This window comes from Gallinula chloropus (genome assembly GCF_964237585.1).
Source record: "Gallinula chloropus genome assembly, chromosome: 30".
NCBI classification, from domain to species: Eukaryota; Metazoa; Chordata; class Aves; order Gruiformes; family Rallidae; genus Gallinula; species Gallinula chloropus.
In genome coordinates this window covers 938,122-954,388 of record NC_140115.1, presented here as the reverse complement: position 1 = coordinate 954,388, position 16,267 = coordinate 938,122, and the positions used below count along the sequence as shown (strand labels likewise).

The following is a 16,267-nucleotide window of genomic DNA, read 5'->3' as shown; positions in this document are numbered from 1 at the left end:
TGGACTTGTGCAAGGCCTTTGACAGTCCCCCACCACATCCTTATCTCTAAATTGGAGAGAAGTGGATTTGATGGGTGGAGCATCCAGTGGATAAGAAACTGGTTAACAGACCATAACCAAAGGGTGGTGGTCAATGGGTCTGTGTCCAGGTGGAGGCCGGTGACAAGCGGGGTCCCTCAGGGGTCTGTCTTGGGACCGGTGCTCTTTAACATCTTTATCAATGACATGGGTGATGGAATTGAGTGCACCCTCAGCAAGTTTGCGGATGACACCAAGCTGAGTGGTGTGGTCGACACCCCAGAAAGGAAAGGAGCCATCCAGAGGGATCTTGACAGGCTGGAAAGATGGGCCCAGGTGAACCTAATGAGGTTCAACACTGCCAAGTGTCAGGTGTTGCACTTGTGCTGGAAGAATCCCAGACATGGATACAGACTGGGAGAAGAGCTCCTGGAGAGCAGCCCTGCTGAGAAGGACCTGGGGATTCTGGTGGATGAGAAACTTCACATGAGCCAGCAGTGTGCTCTTGCAGCTCGCAAGGCCATTGGTATCCTGGGCTCCATCAGAAGAGGGGTGGCAGCAGGGACAGGGAGGTGATTGTCCCTCTCTACTCTGCCCTCGTGAGGCCCCATCTGGAGTCCTGTGTCCAGAGCTGGGCCCCCCAATACAAGAAGGATGTGGAACTGTTGGAGAGGGTTCAGAGGAGCCACAAAGATGATGATTAGAGGGCTAGAGCACCTCCCCTGTGAGGAGAGCTGGACTTGTTCAGCCTGGAGAAGAGAAGGCTGCTGGGGGACCTCATTACAGCCTTCCAGTCCCTGAAGGGAACATACAAACAGGAGGGAAATGAACTTTTTAAAAGGGTAGAGACTGGCAGTACAAGGGGGAATGGATTAAAGCTAAAGGAAGGAAGGTTTACATTAGATATTAGGGGGAAGATTTTTACAGAGAGAGTGGTGAGGGACCTGAGAGACAGGTTACCTCACACCCTGTGATAAAATTAGCACAAGAAATACCTTTTGGCCAGAAGCTACTCAGCCAATCTTAACCCCTGCCTGGTCCAACAGTGTTGACAGATGGATCAGGAAAAACTGGAAAGGCTGCAGTAGTCTGGCAAGAGAACGGACAGTGGGAATCTGAAATAGCACTGCAAGAAGGATCTCCCCAAGTGGTAGAATTGTCTGCTATGGTTTTAGCCTTTGAATGGTTTCCAGGCCCTGTAAATATCATTACAGACTCAGCCTATGTAGCAAATTTAGTGAAACGGCTGGATAAGGTGTTCTTACTGCCTTGGACAATCGACTACTGCTTGCAGTGTTACTTGCTGTGTGGAAGCTGATACAGCAAGACAAGGACTGTATTTTGTCAGGCACATCTGCAGTCAGACAGATTTACCAGGGTTGAAGGAAATGCTCAGGCAGACACACTGGTTTCTGCTCTTGCCCTAGGGCCTGTCCCTAACATTTTCCAACAACCTAACCTTTCTCATCAGTTTTTTCACCAAGGTTTTTTAGCCTTGAGGGAACAGTTTGGATTATCACATTCAGAAGCATGCTCCATTGTGGCTGCCTGTCCAGAAGGTCAAGGGAATCACATACCAGTTTTCTGTGGTACCAACCCCTGCAGACTGCAAGCGTTGCAGCTTTGGCAATCAGATGTTACACCTGTTAATGAATGTGGGCACTTGAAATGTGTGGATGTAACTGTGGATATGGACTCTCATGCACTGGTAGCTACAGCCCACACAGGGGAAACTGGAAAGGATGTTATGTGACACTGAATGGTGTGTTGTGTCCATCTCTACAATGACAGGGCCAGTTAATGCTTCAAGGTACTTTGAGCATTACTCCTGACTTGGACTTCTTGAGAGGTTTCTTCACTCTCCTCTTGGTATCTTGAGGTATTTGGACTCAGAAGAAAATGCACTGTCGGGATCATTAACATTCAGAAAGCCATTACAAACATGTCTCTCCACGTAATTGTCTTTAAAAAAAATGAGACTTGTTTAATTAATTAGAGAGGTTTTATTTGAGTGATGAAAATTTCAAAGGAATTTCATAATGCAGGATTTTTTTCAGAGGAAAAAATGTTTCTGTCACATCTCAGATCATGGAAGAAGGTTCAGCAGCATGCTGCAATGGGGGCTGGGGCAGAGGTCTCCTTAGGAGATCTGGACAGGCAGGAAAAGCAGTGTCTTGAGGTAAAACCCTTGTTGGTGAACCTTGCGCTCCCCAAGCCCAGCAGTTCCCTCACTGGCATCCTGGGAGTCCCAACACTTCTCCTTGTATCATCTTCGCTCCCAGGCAGAGACAGATTTCTCTGGCAACAAACAGCAGTTAAACATGACACAGTTTAATACCCATGAAATCTCTCTCCTCAGCTGCTGCTATGGCCAAGCAGTGTGTGAAGGGGGTCAGCTTTCAGAGGAGATTCTCTCCCAGAACAGATTTAATCAGGTACATAGAAAGGTCACTTATCAACACACTGACCTGCTGACAGAACAGTTCATCAGACTTCTGAAAGATGGGATGTTTTCCAACACTCTGAAGCTCAATGGAGGAACCAGAGACCTGAACAGCATCTGAATGACCAAAGAGGAAGGGGATGTTGAAACCTGTGAGCAGAGTGAAGTGCAGGCATCCAACCATTCTTCTGAAAAGATGTCCTTAGCCATGGCTGTATCATCAGAATAGGTGGAGACACCTGAATGATGAGGGAGATGAAAGAGACAAACTGGCAGTATTCAGGAACAGGGGAAGGTGAGTATTTCTTCTACTGCCATCGGTAGCAATCCTGGAAATTCCTGTTATGACATGGTGGGAAATTTCAGAGAGGTGATTCAGCTGATGAAAATGTGCTTGTAAAATTTTTATACACATAAGGGGGAAAAAAAAAAGAAGGGAAAATCATTTCGCTTTGAAGACAGGCGTGATGCAAAGAGAGCACAGCTCATCATTAAGCAGTGTCTGCGTCACACAGGACTGGGAGATGCTGCATGAGGAATGGGATGTACATACACTGAGTTACTGCAGCTTAAAAAAAAAAAGGAGGAACCCCTCCCCCCGCAAAAATAAACACTCTAGTAAAGGCAGACTGAGCATAACAGGAGTTACATGACCAGTGACATACACAAGAAGATGAGCAGTTTATTGCTGCTTAGAAACATCCAATCATCAGTTTCCACATGGCATCCTTGAGCTCCTGGTTCTTCATGCTGTAGATGAGGGGGTTCACTGCTGGTGGAAACACTGAGTAAAGAAATGCCAATACCAGGTCCAGTAGTAGGGAGGAGATGGAGGGGGGCTTCAGGTAGGCAAACATGGCAGTACTGAGAATCAGGGAAGTCACGGCCAGGTGAGGGAGGCAGGTGGAAAAGGCTTTGTGCCGTCCCTGCTGTGAGGGGATCCTCAGCACAGCCCTGAAGATCTGCACATAGGACACCACAATGAACACAAAACACCCAAAACCTAAACAGACACTGACCACAATGAGTCCAATTTCCCTGAGGTAGGCATCTGAGCAGGAGAGCTTGAGGATCTGGGGGATTTCACAGAAGAACTGGTCAAGAGCATTGCCATGGCAGAGGGGAAGGGAAAATGTATTGGCTGTGTGCAGCACAGCATTGAGTAACCCACTGGCCCAGGCAGCTGCTGCCATGTGGACACAAGCTCTGCTGCCCAGGAGGGTCCCGTAGTGCAGGGGGTGGCAGATGGCAACATAGCGGTCATAGGCCATGACAGTGAGAACAGAGGCCTCTGTGGAGATCAAATTTAAAAAGAAAAAGAGTTGGGCCACACATCCTGTGTAGGAAATGACCCTGGTATCCCACAGGGAATTGGCTATGGATTTGGGAACTGTGGTAGAGATGTAGCCAATGTCAATAATAGAGAGGTTGAGGAGGAAGAAGTACATGGGGGTGTGGAGGTGGTGGTCACAGGCTATGGTGATGATGATGAGGCCATTGCCCAGGAGAGCAGCCAGGCAGATGCCCAGGAAGAGCCAGAAGTGCAGGAGCTGCAGCTCCCGTGTGTGTGCAAAGGGCAGGAGGAGGAACTGGCTGATGGAGCTGCTGTTGGACATCTGCTTCCGTTAAGTATGGAGACCTGTCAGGGGAGGAAAATACAGTGAGAAATGAGGGAACTCTTCTTTGAGGAAAACCCCGTTTAGTTCTTAGGGAACACCCTCACATTGACTCCCTGTATTCAGGAAGACTTTTGGCATTTGACTTTTGGGAGCTGTGATTTGTGCTGGCCTCAGTGTGCCACTGCTGGGAGCAGGGTCAGCTGTGGGCTCTCGAGAACTCAGTCCTGCCTGGCAGCAGTCAGGAAATAGAAGCATGGCGAGATCTCACACTAAAACATCTGTGGATAGGAATGAGCTTTTCAGCACTGTCACTCCAATTTCAGAGGGCAGAGCAGAGTTTTGGAGCTTTGGTTTTCTCCTGACTGTACCTGAGGAGTGTTTCTTCTGTCAGAACTGCCTGACATTGCTGCTGCAGTGCCAGTGAAACCTTCCGCTGAGTGCAGAGTGGGGAGAGCTGCTCTGTCCATCAGCCCTGGTCTCAGCTGCCCTATGCTTGACCCAACAGAGACCTGAGGAATACAGTCTCACAGAGCAGAGCTCCCAAACCCTCCTGCTGTCCCATCCTACACAAGGAGGATTGCCACGATGAGAGGGAAGAATGCTGCCAATCAATGTGATTGAGAAAGCACTTCAACTTTATTGCAAGCACACACTTCCTTTTATACTGTTCCTGCCACATGTTATACTCGTCATATTCTAATTGGCTCTTAACTAAAGGTTGCATTTACATACTCCACCCATCTGTCAGCCTGGGAATCATGTCTCTTTCTCAGTCCCAGGAGCACTGAATCCTTATCACACCTCCTGCTCCCACACCTTGTGGCCTTGCTGCACGATACACAAGAATACGCTGACCGATTGTTGACCCTTTAGTGCTCACCAACACGGCGTGGGGCCTGGTCTGACTGAGCTACACAGGCAACTCTTGAACAGCTGCTCCATAGGCTCATGGCCTTGCTTCTCAAGCCACTCTGCAACAGAGGATCTCAGGTCCCTGCTCCCAGCCAGGGACACACAGGGCTCATGGCAACTGCCCACATAAAGGTGATGGGCGGCATTGCCACAGTCTCAGACCTGAGATGTCTTCTGCATGGGGCTTCTCTCTGTGGCACAAGAGTATCTAGGAGAGTGGTGCCATGGTGGGAGGCAGCCTGAAGCCTAGCAGGATCCCCCCCAGGAAGTCCTCAGTCCTGAAGTGAAGGTCAGTTCAGTGCCAGCCCCACCAACTGACGTACCCGGAACCCCGGCAATGGTGAGACAAAGGCAGCAGGGACAGGGGGAGAAACAGGAAGAAATGCTTCCAGACTGGAAGCACAGGGGCAGACAGACAGACACCCAGGGATTTCTCCTCACTGTGAATATGGGCTGCCAAGGAGAAGACTCAGCCTGAAACCCTGGAACTCTGGATGCAGACTCTGTGCTGTGTGGAAGAAACCAGGAGGTCAGTGCGCGAAAATGTCTGCACCCCTGGTGATGTCAGGGAGGTATATAATCCCCACTGTCACAGCATTTCTGGGAGCAGCTCCTTCTCCTGTACATGCCAAAATCTCTCTGGATCTGTCCCTGGAGCTGCTTCTTTTTGTCCATTTCACATCCTGCTCTGTGTTCACAGACCTGATCCATTCTGCCCTGCACTCAGCTCTGCTCTGCAGACCCCTCCTGGCATCTGGGCAATTTCCCAGGGAACCTCTGTGTGTGCAGGGCTCAGGAGATGCTCTGACAAGTCTTAATGACAAAAGGCTTTGCACTGCTGCCTTCAACGTTATCAATTAAAGCTCAGCTCCCACTTCCCACCTAGTCCACAGGAGCAGAAAATTCGAAGCAAAGTCTCTTTACCTTTCTCCTCCAGTGACTTCTCAGCATCCATCAGCTCTCAGCTTCACAGGTCTCCCCTTGGTGCCTACAGGCAGTGTCCCCAGCCCTGTGTGCTTGGCAGAGGAGCTGCTCCTGGCCAGAGCTGTCTCTCTGCAGTGCTGCTGGGTTGCGGTGAGCTCCCTCCATCCCAGGAGCCTGAAAACAGCTCTACAGGAGAAGACCAGTATTTCTAGGCTCCCTCCTGGTGCCTCAGCCCTCATGGGGATTGCTCTATGATCTCACCCCTGATGTTCCCTCCTTCAGCTGGGGAGAAATCCTTCTGTCCAGCAGAGTCCTTTTTCATGATCAAACCAGAGCTGGGCAGGACAATCACCTTTCCTTGTCTCCCCAGGAGACAGGACTCCCAGGGAGGGACAGGGAGGGCAGTCTTTCCCCCTGTGAAAGGAAGGGAGTCAGGTATGTCACTCCAGGGACCTTACCCTTTCTGGAAAGGGATGAAGCTCTGACCTATGTCTGCCACAAACCCACCAGAGCTGTAATTCCTCTTGTTCTGGTGGGCACAAAATATGCACCTTCTGCCTGGGAGCTGCTGGTCCCAGCTCCCATGGGAATTACTGGGGTGGGAGGCAAGTTTCCAAGATCCCCTTCCCCATGAAAGTGTCTCTCATCTGATTGAGAATTTGTAAAAGTGTTGTTCACCCCCTTTTGCCCATACCCAAAACTGAAGACCAGGAATGACTCTTTGGGAGCCCATGGGAGAGGTTTCTGCTCCTAATGGACACCTGGGAATTTTTGAGATAAATCAAACTTTTAGTTTTCCTCTCCTAACTTCTCTCTTTCCCTTCTGCAACACTTTTCCATGCCAAGAGGCAACAAATATCCAACAGCAGCTCAATGTCCAAATGTCCAACAGAGTCAATGTGAATTGGAAGAGGTTTTCCTCCAAGAACAGTCTCCTAACATCTCTCTGCCTTTTCCTCCTTGGACAGGTCTCCACACTGGATCCCAGCAGATGTCCAGCAGCACCTCCATCAGCCAGTTCCTCCTCCTGCCCTTTGCAGACACACAGGAGCTGCAGCTCTTGCACTTCTGGCTCTGCCTGGGAATGAACCTGTCTGCCCTTCTGGGCAAGAGTTTAATGATCATTACTGTAGCCTAGAACTCCAACATGAATCTTTCCCACATAGGTTCAGATCATCACCTACTGCTCTAGGGTGGGTCACTTTAATGGGGTGCCTTCCTTCAGCAACAGACATCCCCAGCCTGGGTCCTCCACTGCCCTGTCAGCAAACCTGCTCCAGCACAGGCTTCCTGTGAGGTCACAATCTCATTCTGGTACCTCCACCTGTTTGAACAGGTGATTTTTCTCATCCTATTGCTTGTTATGTGAGATAAAAAAACGACTCCCACCTCTCTAAACCCACTTGTAGGTCAATGTAGAGAGCAATAAGGTCTCCCTTCAGCCTCCTTTTCTTAAGGCTAAAATGCCTCAGTTCCCTCAGCTGCTCTTCACAAGACTTGTGCTCCAAACCCTTCAACACCTTCATTGCCCTTCTCTGGACACACTCCAGCATTTCAACATCCTTCATGTAGTGAGGGGCCCAAAACTGGACACAGTACTTGAGGTGTGGCCTCACAAGAGCTGAGAATAATGGGAAATCCCTTCCCTACTCAAGCTAGTTACACTATTCCTGATCCAGGCCAGGATGCTATTGGCCTTTTTGGCCACCTGGGCACATTCCTGGCTCATGTGCAGCTGGCTTTCCACTAACATCCCCAGCTTTCCACTAACACTCCCAGGTCCTTTTCTCCTCTAGGGAGCTCTCCAACTACTCTGCTCCAGACCTGTAGCACTGCCTGGGGTTACTGTGACCAAAGTGCAGGACCCAGCACTTGGCCTTGTTGAAACTGGTCACTGTTGAGACAGACAAATGACACATACAAGAGGTCTCCTGGTGCACAAGTAAAAAGGACCCGATTTAGTTCTGTATCCTCATTTTTATATGCTTCTACTACACGTGTCCTTTTGCTCACGGTCTCTCAGGTAGATGCTATCATGCAATTGGTGGACATTTTTAACTTCACTAACGAGGTTTATCTCTTTCCAGGTTCCTTTATCCACAGTCAGCAAATTCCTTAAAATGGTTTACTTCTCTGGATGTTCTACACTTCCTCTTTCTCAAGGGTACCCTTTAATATCTTCAAGCCCCAGCTCTATATTCTCAACCAAGGGGTCTATGGGCCTGCTATAGTCCCTCAAAACTGCCCGTTTTGTGTTTGTGCTACAGAAATCGCCTTCATCATCCGCTGCAGGGCCCTTTGCAGCAGAGAGATAATTCAGGGCAACATTAGTAACACAACTACAATAACTACCAGAACAATCAATCCAGCCTTGATTTCAGGCAACAATACCCCTCCAGGAAAAGCAACAGGAACATTGAAAGACCTTGATGCCTTGTTTGAAGTATAATTACACCCTGTGGCAGCATTTTGATAAGTTGACAAAGTAGCATTAACGTTTGTCCCATTGGAGTTGTATTCTAATTATAATTAAACCTCACACAGGTGTCCACTGTCACTGATCCCAGCAATTCCAGCTCTTGGGGTTCTTCTGTCACTTGTGGTGAGTGGGCAAAAAACCCCATCCCAATTGTCTGTGCAGGACTGGGGGGTAGCACACAGGTTGGGCTCTTTGATGGGGTTTGGCTATGTGTCCACAGGCAGACCAATGAGACTGAGCTCTGAAAACAGGTTCTCCTGTGATACTCTTGCCAGAATAATGGAATCCTTACCCGTAGTATTGGTCAGGGTGACCCACACATTGCTCTTCTACTGTGCTGGCATCACGAATGCGCTAACCCCACTCATATTATGACCTGGTTTCCCACGCCCCTACTTTCCTCCGCCCCCAGGTTTCCGTAACACTGGTTTCCCACGCCCCTAGTTTCCCATCACCCTGGTTTCTCATGTTCCCAGTTTCTCAGGACCAAGGTTTTCCACAGCCCTGGTTTCCCAGGTAACTGAATTTAAAAGACCAAGGTTTCCTGGCACACTGTTTTCCATGAGCCCCTGGTTTCTTGGGGCCCTGTTTCCTGCGACACTGTTTTTCCAGGACACTGATTTTCCAGGATGCCGGTTTTCTGCACCTCCAGTTGCCCAGCACCCTGGTTTCCCACGTTCCCGGTGTCCTGCGCGTCCAAGTTTGCCCACGCTGCAGTTTGCCAGCACACCAGGGTCTCCCCACACCGGTTTTCTGCACCCCCGGTTTTCTGCACCCCCAGTTTCTTGGGACCCCATTTCCCCTGCACACCGAGGTCTCTCCACCCCGGTTTCCTGCACCCACAGTTTTCCCGGCACGCCATTCTCCTGGCAGCCCGGTCTCCTGGCACCCCCACTTTCCTAGCGCACTGGTTTCCCGGCACCCAGGTTTCCCACATGCATGGATTCTTGCACCCCTCCAGTTCCTATGCCACTGGTTTTCCACTTCGCCAGTGTCTCGTGCCCCATTTTTCCATTCACACTGTTTTCCCGGTAACCTGGTTTCCTAAGACCCTACTTTCCCACACCCCCAGGTTCCTGTGCCACTAGTTTCCCACACCTGTAGTTTCACAGCATGTGGTTTCTCATGCTCCCGTTTCCCCAGGACCCAGCTTTCCCACGGCCCTGGTTTTCCGGGTCACTGAATTTACAGGACCCCTGTTTCCTGGCACCCCAGTTTCCACGAGCCCCTGGTTTCTTGGGCCCTGGTTTCCTAGGCTGCTGGTTTTCCAAGGCACTGATTTTCCTAGATGCCAGTTTCTTATGCCCCAAGATGCCAGGCACCCCGGTTTCCCATGATCACGGTTTCCTGTGCCATTATGTTCCCACATCACTGGTTTCATGCACTCCTAGTTTGCTGGCACCCCATTTTCCTGTGCCCCCAGTTTTCTGGATTCTTGGTTTCCCAGCACCCCAGTTTGAATGAGACCATAGTTTCTTGGGCCCTGGTTTCCCGGGTCACTGAATTTCCAGGACACCAGTTTACCACGCCTCCAGTTTACCAGCACCCCGGTTTCCCTGCATCCCTTTCTCCTGCGTGCCCAGTTTGCTGGCACCACGGTTTGCTGGCATACTGGTGTCTCTCCAGCCCGGATTCCCGTGCCTCTAGATTCTCAGTTCCCCAGTTTCCCAGCACAGTGGTTTCTTGAGCCCCTAGTTGCCTAAAACACTGGGATCTCGCCATCCCGGTTCCTATGCTCCCAGTTTGCTGGCATACCAGTTTCCTGGCACACCAGTTTCCTGTGCCCCCAGTTTCCCACATCACTGTTTTCCTGCGGTCCCAGTTTTCTGGCACTCTGTTTTCCCAGCACACTGGTGTCTCCCCACCTCGGTTTCCCGCACTCCCATCTTCCCGGTACACCAATTTCCAGGCAACCCACTTTCCTTTGCCCCCAGTTTCCTAGTACCCCAGTTTCCCGGCAGCCCAGTTTTGTGCACCCCTACTTTCTAATGCACCCTGGTTCCCATGCCACTTGTTTCCTGTGTCCCTAGTTTCCCAGCACCCTAGTTCCTCATGGCCCCAGTTTCCCAGGCCCCAGGTTTCCCATGTTACTGAATTCACAGGACCCTGGTTTCCCAGCACCCTGGTTTCCATGACCCCTGTTTTCTTGGGCCCTGCTTTCCTGGAGAACTGATTTTCCAGGATGCTGTTTTCCTGCACGCCCACTTTCCTGGCACACCGGATTTCTGGCACCCCAGTTTCCCACACCTCCAGTTGCCTAGCAATCTGGGGTCTCACCACCCCAATCTCTGGGCCCTCAGTTTCCTGAGACACTGATTTTCCAGGCTGCTGGTTTACTGCTCGCCCATTTTGCCGGCACTTCTACTTTCCCGTGCTCCTGGTTTCCCAGGTCACTGAATTTATGGGACCCTGGTTTCCCAGCACCAAGGTTGCCATGAGCTCCTAGTTTCCTGTGCCCTGGTTTCCCTTGCCACTGGTTTCCTCGGGCACTGATTTTCCATGTCACAGGTTTCCTGCGTGCCCGGTTTTCCGGCACCCCACTGGGGTCCCCTCACCCTGGTTTCCTGCGCCTCCAGTTTCCTTGAACCCAGGTTACCTGCGCTCCTGGTTTCCCACACTCCCCTGTTCCAGTGTCACTGTTTTTTCACGCCCCCAGTTTCCCGTGTGCCTTTTTCCGTTCACCCCAGTTTCCTGGAAACCCTGGTTTCCATGACCCCTGTTTTCTAAGGCCCTGGTTTCCTGGGCCACTGGTTTCCCAGGACACTGATTTTCCAGGACGCTGGTGTCCTCTGACCTCAGTTTCCTGGCACCTGGCGTAGCAGTTTTGTGCACTTGTGCTGCTGAGATGGCTTCTGCAAAAAGCATCTAGAAGCTCTCTTCAGGCCCCAGACTGTAAACATTGCTTGATTCAAGGCCAAAGTTGCTGCTGACCAGGCCCAAGCCAATTGGAGATGGTCACAGCGCATCTGTGAATCACATATAGGAGAAAAATAAACTGCAGGCAGGTGCATTTTGCCACCGGAGAACGGAGTGAGAATCACAGAATCACAGAATCACAAGGTTGGAAGAGACCTTTGAAGATCATCAAGTCCAACCATTCCCATCCTATGCTAAACCATATCCCTAAGTACCTCATCTACCATTTTTTTGAACACGTCGAGGGATGGTGACACAACCCCCTCCGTGGGCAGCCTGTTCCAGGCCCTGACAACTCTTTCAGTAAAAATTTTTTTTCTAATATCCAATCTAACCCTGCCCTGGTCCAGCTTCATGCCATTTCCCCTTGTTCTATCTTCTGTCACCTGGCTGAAGAGACCATTGCCCACCTCTCTACAAGTTCCCTTCAGGTAGTTTTAGGTGGTGATAAGGTCTCTCGTCAGCCTCCTGTTCTCCAGGCAAAACATCCCCAATTCAAGGCCAAAGTTGCTGCTGACCAGGGCCAAGCCAATCGGAGATGGTCACAGCGCCTCTGGGAATCACATATGGGAGAACAATAAACTGCAGGCAGGTGCATTTTGCCACCGGAGAAGGGAGTGAGAAGATGTAACAAGCTGCATGGACACCAAGGCCAGGCCCGAAAGAGGAGGGGGAAGAATGAGGCACTCTGGGTGCTGGGAAGAGAGATTTCCCTGCAGCCTGTGGAGAAGACCATGGTGGAGCGGGTGTCCCCTCGCAGCCCATGGATATGGACGGGGAGCAGAGATATCTATGGCCTGTGAAGAGATTGATCCACACCACAGCAGGTTTGTCAGGGGACTTGTGACTTTGCAGGGGACCAGGCTGGGGGAGTCTGGGCCCAAACATCAGCACCCCATGGAAAGGAGTCCTGATGAGGCCTGTGGTAAGGAGATGACTCCCTGATAGAGAGGACTCATGCTGCAGAAGTTTCTAGAGGACTGTCTCCCATGGGTGGGACCCCACAGTGCTGCAGGGGATGGGTGTGTGTGTGGAATGCCCTCCCCCCCAGGTATGAAGTTAGACAACTTGGGAGGAAGGGACTGAAAACCCCCACTCCCCATTCCCTGCCCCTGCCCGCGCTGTGATGGGTGGGGAAAAAGGAAGCGAATTCATGATTAAGTAAAGTCTTCGAAGGAAGGAGGGGTGCAGGGGAAATCAAAGTCTTAAGGTCTGGGGAAGGAAAACAGCTTGTGAGGAACCGCCGGACCCCCACTCCCCATTCCCTGCCCCTCCCTGTGCCTTGTGGGGGCGGAAGAAGGGAGTAAAATCGTGAATGAAGTTTAAGTCTGCTACGAAGGGAGGGGTGGGGGGGGAAGGTGCATTAAGATCTGGTCACTTTGTTTAACGATCTGGTCACGCTTCTCATTATCTGGCTCTGGTGTCACTGTCTGTGTAGTGCAGTGTCATCAATCAGAGAGTTTTCTGTCCTTCACTCTGTGTTGAGTCTTTTTTGCCCATTGACGTTGATTACAGGATGATCTCTCCCTGTGCTTATCTTGACTCCTGAGCCTCTCAATATGTATTTTCTCCCCTGTCCAACTAAAAAGGGGAGTGATAGATCGACTTTGGTGGACGTCTGGCCTCCAGCCAGGCCTAAACCACCACACATATTAATCTCACAGAACTGGGGCCCTTGTGCCACACTCTGCATCACACACCCCATGTGACACTGGCCCAGGAGGAGCCCTGAGGCAGTGCAGGGGGCAGAATCCCACTTCTGGGGGGCTGGCTCTTCTGCTTGATAAAATACATCAAGGCTTTACTCAGCATCAGATCCACCTGCACAGTGCCTCAGTCTACCTTAAATCACAGCCTCCAATTTTCTGCTCTAACCAATTCATGAGGAGAGAGGCTTTCTCAGTAATGGGCCTCAGTGGGACCAATTAACACTCTACAGCAGTTCAGCTTTTTCTTCTGACCTTAACTCTTGGAGAGACTGCTTCAGTCTCCTCACAGGATCTGAGGTTCATGGAATCAGCACCAAATACTCATTAAAATTGAAAAAGCCCTAACGAGCTATGTGTCTTTTCTTCAGGGTTTCAAGACTTGCACAGCTAATTGGAGAAGTTTCAGGACTCTAATTAAAGTGGAAGATTTCAATGAGCACTTTATTAAAAAAAAAAAAAAGAGGTTTCAATATTTTCAGGCTTTTTAGTTTTTCAATTTACAGAAGTGACAGCAGCTTTCTCCAATTGATAGTGAACCAGAGGACCTCCTAAGGAGGTGTGGAAAGCTCACAACAGCTGTCTCCCTGAGTTCCCACACTGCTTAGATGACTGTCCTCTACATCTCCCCAACCCCACCATGTCTCCAAGGGATGCTGTGGAGTTTCTCTTTTCCTCCATCAGGCTTCTTCACTGAGTCTGCAGCTGAATGTTGCAGCCTCTTTGCCACAATTCCCACCCCGTTTACCCTGAGGACTGGCTGGGAATAGAAACAGAATTCTTCCTCATTTTGAAAAGGATATAACAGAAATAAAACACATTCCCCAACTATGAGTAAAAAACTGTAAGGGGGTGGAGTAAATCCCAAAAGCAAAGGACAGGGCACATGGCCAGAGAGTCTGCTGAAAAGGGGCCTTGAGACACAGTCCATTTCCTCAGGGCAGGTGGAAATACCCAAAAGGCAAGTTTCAGTGCACAGTGTGACAGTGTCCTGACACCCCAAGGACTCAGGAGGATGTGTGTTTTTCCTACTACGTTTCATATTTATCCCCAGAGCTCCTAACTTAGTCTGATTGTGGAAAACAACAGTTGATTGGCTGGAAATATTCAGTCAGTGAAAATGTGCTTGTATCTTTTTAAATGTGAAGAAATTTCTCAGTTTTTTCTGGCAGAGCTCCAGCACCCACTTTGGCCTTATTCCTGGCCAAATTTCCTGCCCAGAGCCTTGTCACCAACTCCTGTCCCTAGTGAACTCCCTGCCCAGCCTCCTGTGGTCACTTCTACTTGGCTGTGTCCCCTGACCCCAGGCCCATCTTTAGAAAATGAAATTGGAGTTTTTTGGGGGAATATTTTCAGTCAAATGAAAATGTTTGTTGATGCTGAAAATATTAGTGAGTTAGGACTGAGAAAGAAATGGACTTGTGTTGTATCCTGTGTTAGCTGACATCATCCCATTAGTAAAACTCTTTCTAGAAGACAGTGTCTCCTTAAAGTCCCCCTGCAACTGTCCAGAAGTTGAGAGGCAAGAGTAATCTGATGATAGTGGCTGCACACTAACAAGCTTCCAGGGGAAAGTCACTGCGTGTGGAGGGCCATGGCAGGAAGGAAGATTCCTGGAGGTGTAGTAGAAGCTGCTAAGGGCTGTGGGTGATGAAACTCGTTCAGAACATTGACACGTGCCTCTCTGAATGCTGATTGGAGGAGGAAATCAGAGGGAGCAATTTCAGGATGACAAAGTGAGAAGATGCAGACGTCCCAAGTCATTGACCCCCTTGGATGTGTCCTGTCACCCCACAGGGCCCAGTGGTAGTCCAATGCCAGTGAAATGGGGAGGCTTTTGGTCATCACTTCTCCCCCTCCTCTTTTCCTTTAAAGAGCAGGCAGCTGCGTGGATCTCGGCTCTCAGCTGGGGTTAAACCACGACACTCAGGTCTTTCCTTGGCAAGGGAATGGTCCTAACGATGCCTCTGTCATTCCGTGTGCTCACAGTGTCCATATTTCAAACTGACAAAGGTGCAGTAGTGTCCTGGTTTCGGTCAGGATGGAGTTAACTTCATTTGTAGCAGCGGATGGAATGCTGTGTTTGGGAGTTAAAATGAAAGCAGTGCTGGTAACACCCTGATGTTTCTAGTTGCTGTCAGACAGTCAAGGACTTTCTCAGCTCTTCATGAGAAAGGAGGGGTGACTCCAGGACAGGTGACCGAGCTGACCAAAGAGAGTATTCCACGCCAGTTACGTCCTGCCCAGGATATCGGGGGTTGATGGGAGGAAGGCCAAGGGCGGCTCCGGGACGCGCGGTTCTTGGGGGGACGGTCGGGTTCTGGGACGGCTCTGGGTGGCACGGCCTGAGCTGTGGGTTTGGTGAGAAACTGCATTGTGTATCAACAGCTTCATGTATTTTTGCTCTAAAGTCCTGTTAGCATTGTTATCTTGTATCTTTCTGTTATCTTAGTAAACTATCCGTATCTCAATCCACGGACCTTTTAGTTTCATGGTTTTGGGGTTATTTGCCCCTTCCTTTCCCCTTCCCTTGCCTCTCAGCCCCCCTTCCCTCTTCCCCTGCTCTTTTCCTTTTAAGGAGCAGGCAGCTGCGTGGATCTCGGCTCTCTGCCGGGGTAAAACCACGACACCTTGCTACAGAAAAACTGACTAACAAGGACATAAATCAGCTCAGACTGGTAAGAACACTGCAAGCTTGCAAGACCCTCACATTCCAGGCGAAAGTTGAAAAGTACATGGTGAGAAGGACTCCTGGCCTTCTTCCAAGGACCACCAGAGACCCTGGCTCACAGTTCTTGGAAGGATCTGCGCAAGCGCAAAGGACTGATAAGCTCATGAACATGTGAAGCCAGAGTAGGTGGGTTCAGGTAATAATTATGTGGAGGCGTTAATAGAATATTCATTGTTTTACAGCATTAATGTAGGGTCGGTCTGCTGCTTGGGTGCACGCCGTTGGTGGAGCAGAGAGTCCCCGGCCCCCAGGGCTGTTTTGGCTGCTTCTTACTTGCTCAAATAAATTCTATTTGGATACTCTAAACTAGAGTGAACAATTTGTCACGGCCGTTTTTAACCATGTCATGCTCAGCATAAAGGGGGCTGGTGGGGGGAGGAGCAGGCAGCTCCAGGACGCACAGTTTTGGGGACAGTCTGGTTTGGGGACGGCTCTGATCTGCGCTGCCTTAGCTGTGCAGTTTGGTGAGAAAATACATTGTGTGTCACCAGTTTCATATATTTATATATAGTTTAATAT

General features: G+C 50.1%; 1 protein-coding gene across 1 annotated transcript; it reads right to left on the bottom strand.

Annotated features, from left to right (window-relative positions):
• Positions 1 to 3,153: 3,153 nt before the first annotated feature.
• LOC311202427 (olfactory receptor 14C36-like) lies at positions 3,154 to 3,909 on the bottom strand (the record flags this gene model as incomplete). Its single annotated transcript, XM_084277015.1, has 1 exon — positions 3,154 to 3,909. The coding sequence occupies one exon, from the start codon at positions 3,907 to 3,909 to the stop codon at positions 3,154 to 3,156; it is 756 nt and encodes a 251-aa protein (XP_084133141.1).
• Between the last annotated feature and the right edge of the window lie 12,358 nt (positions 3,910 to 16,267).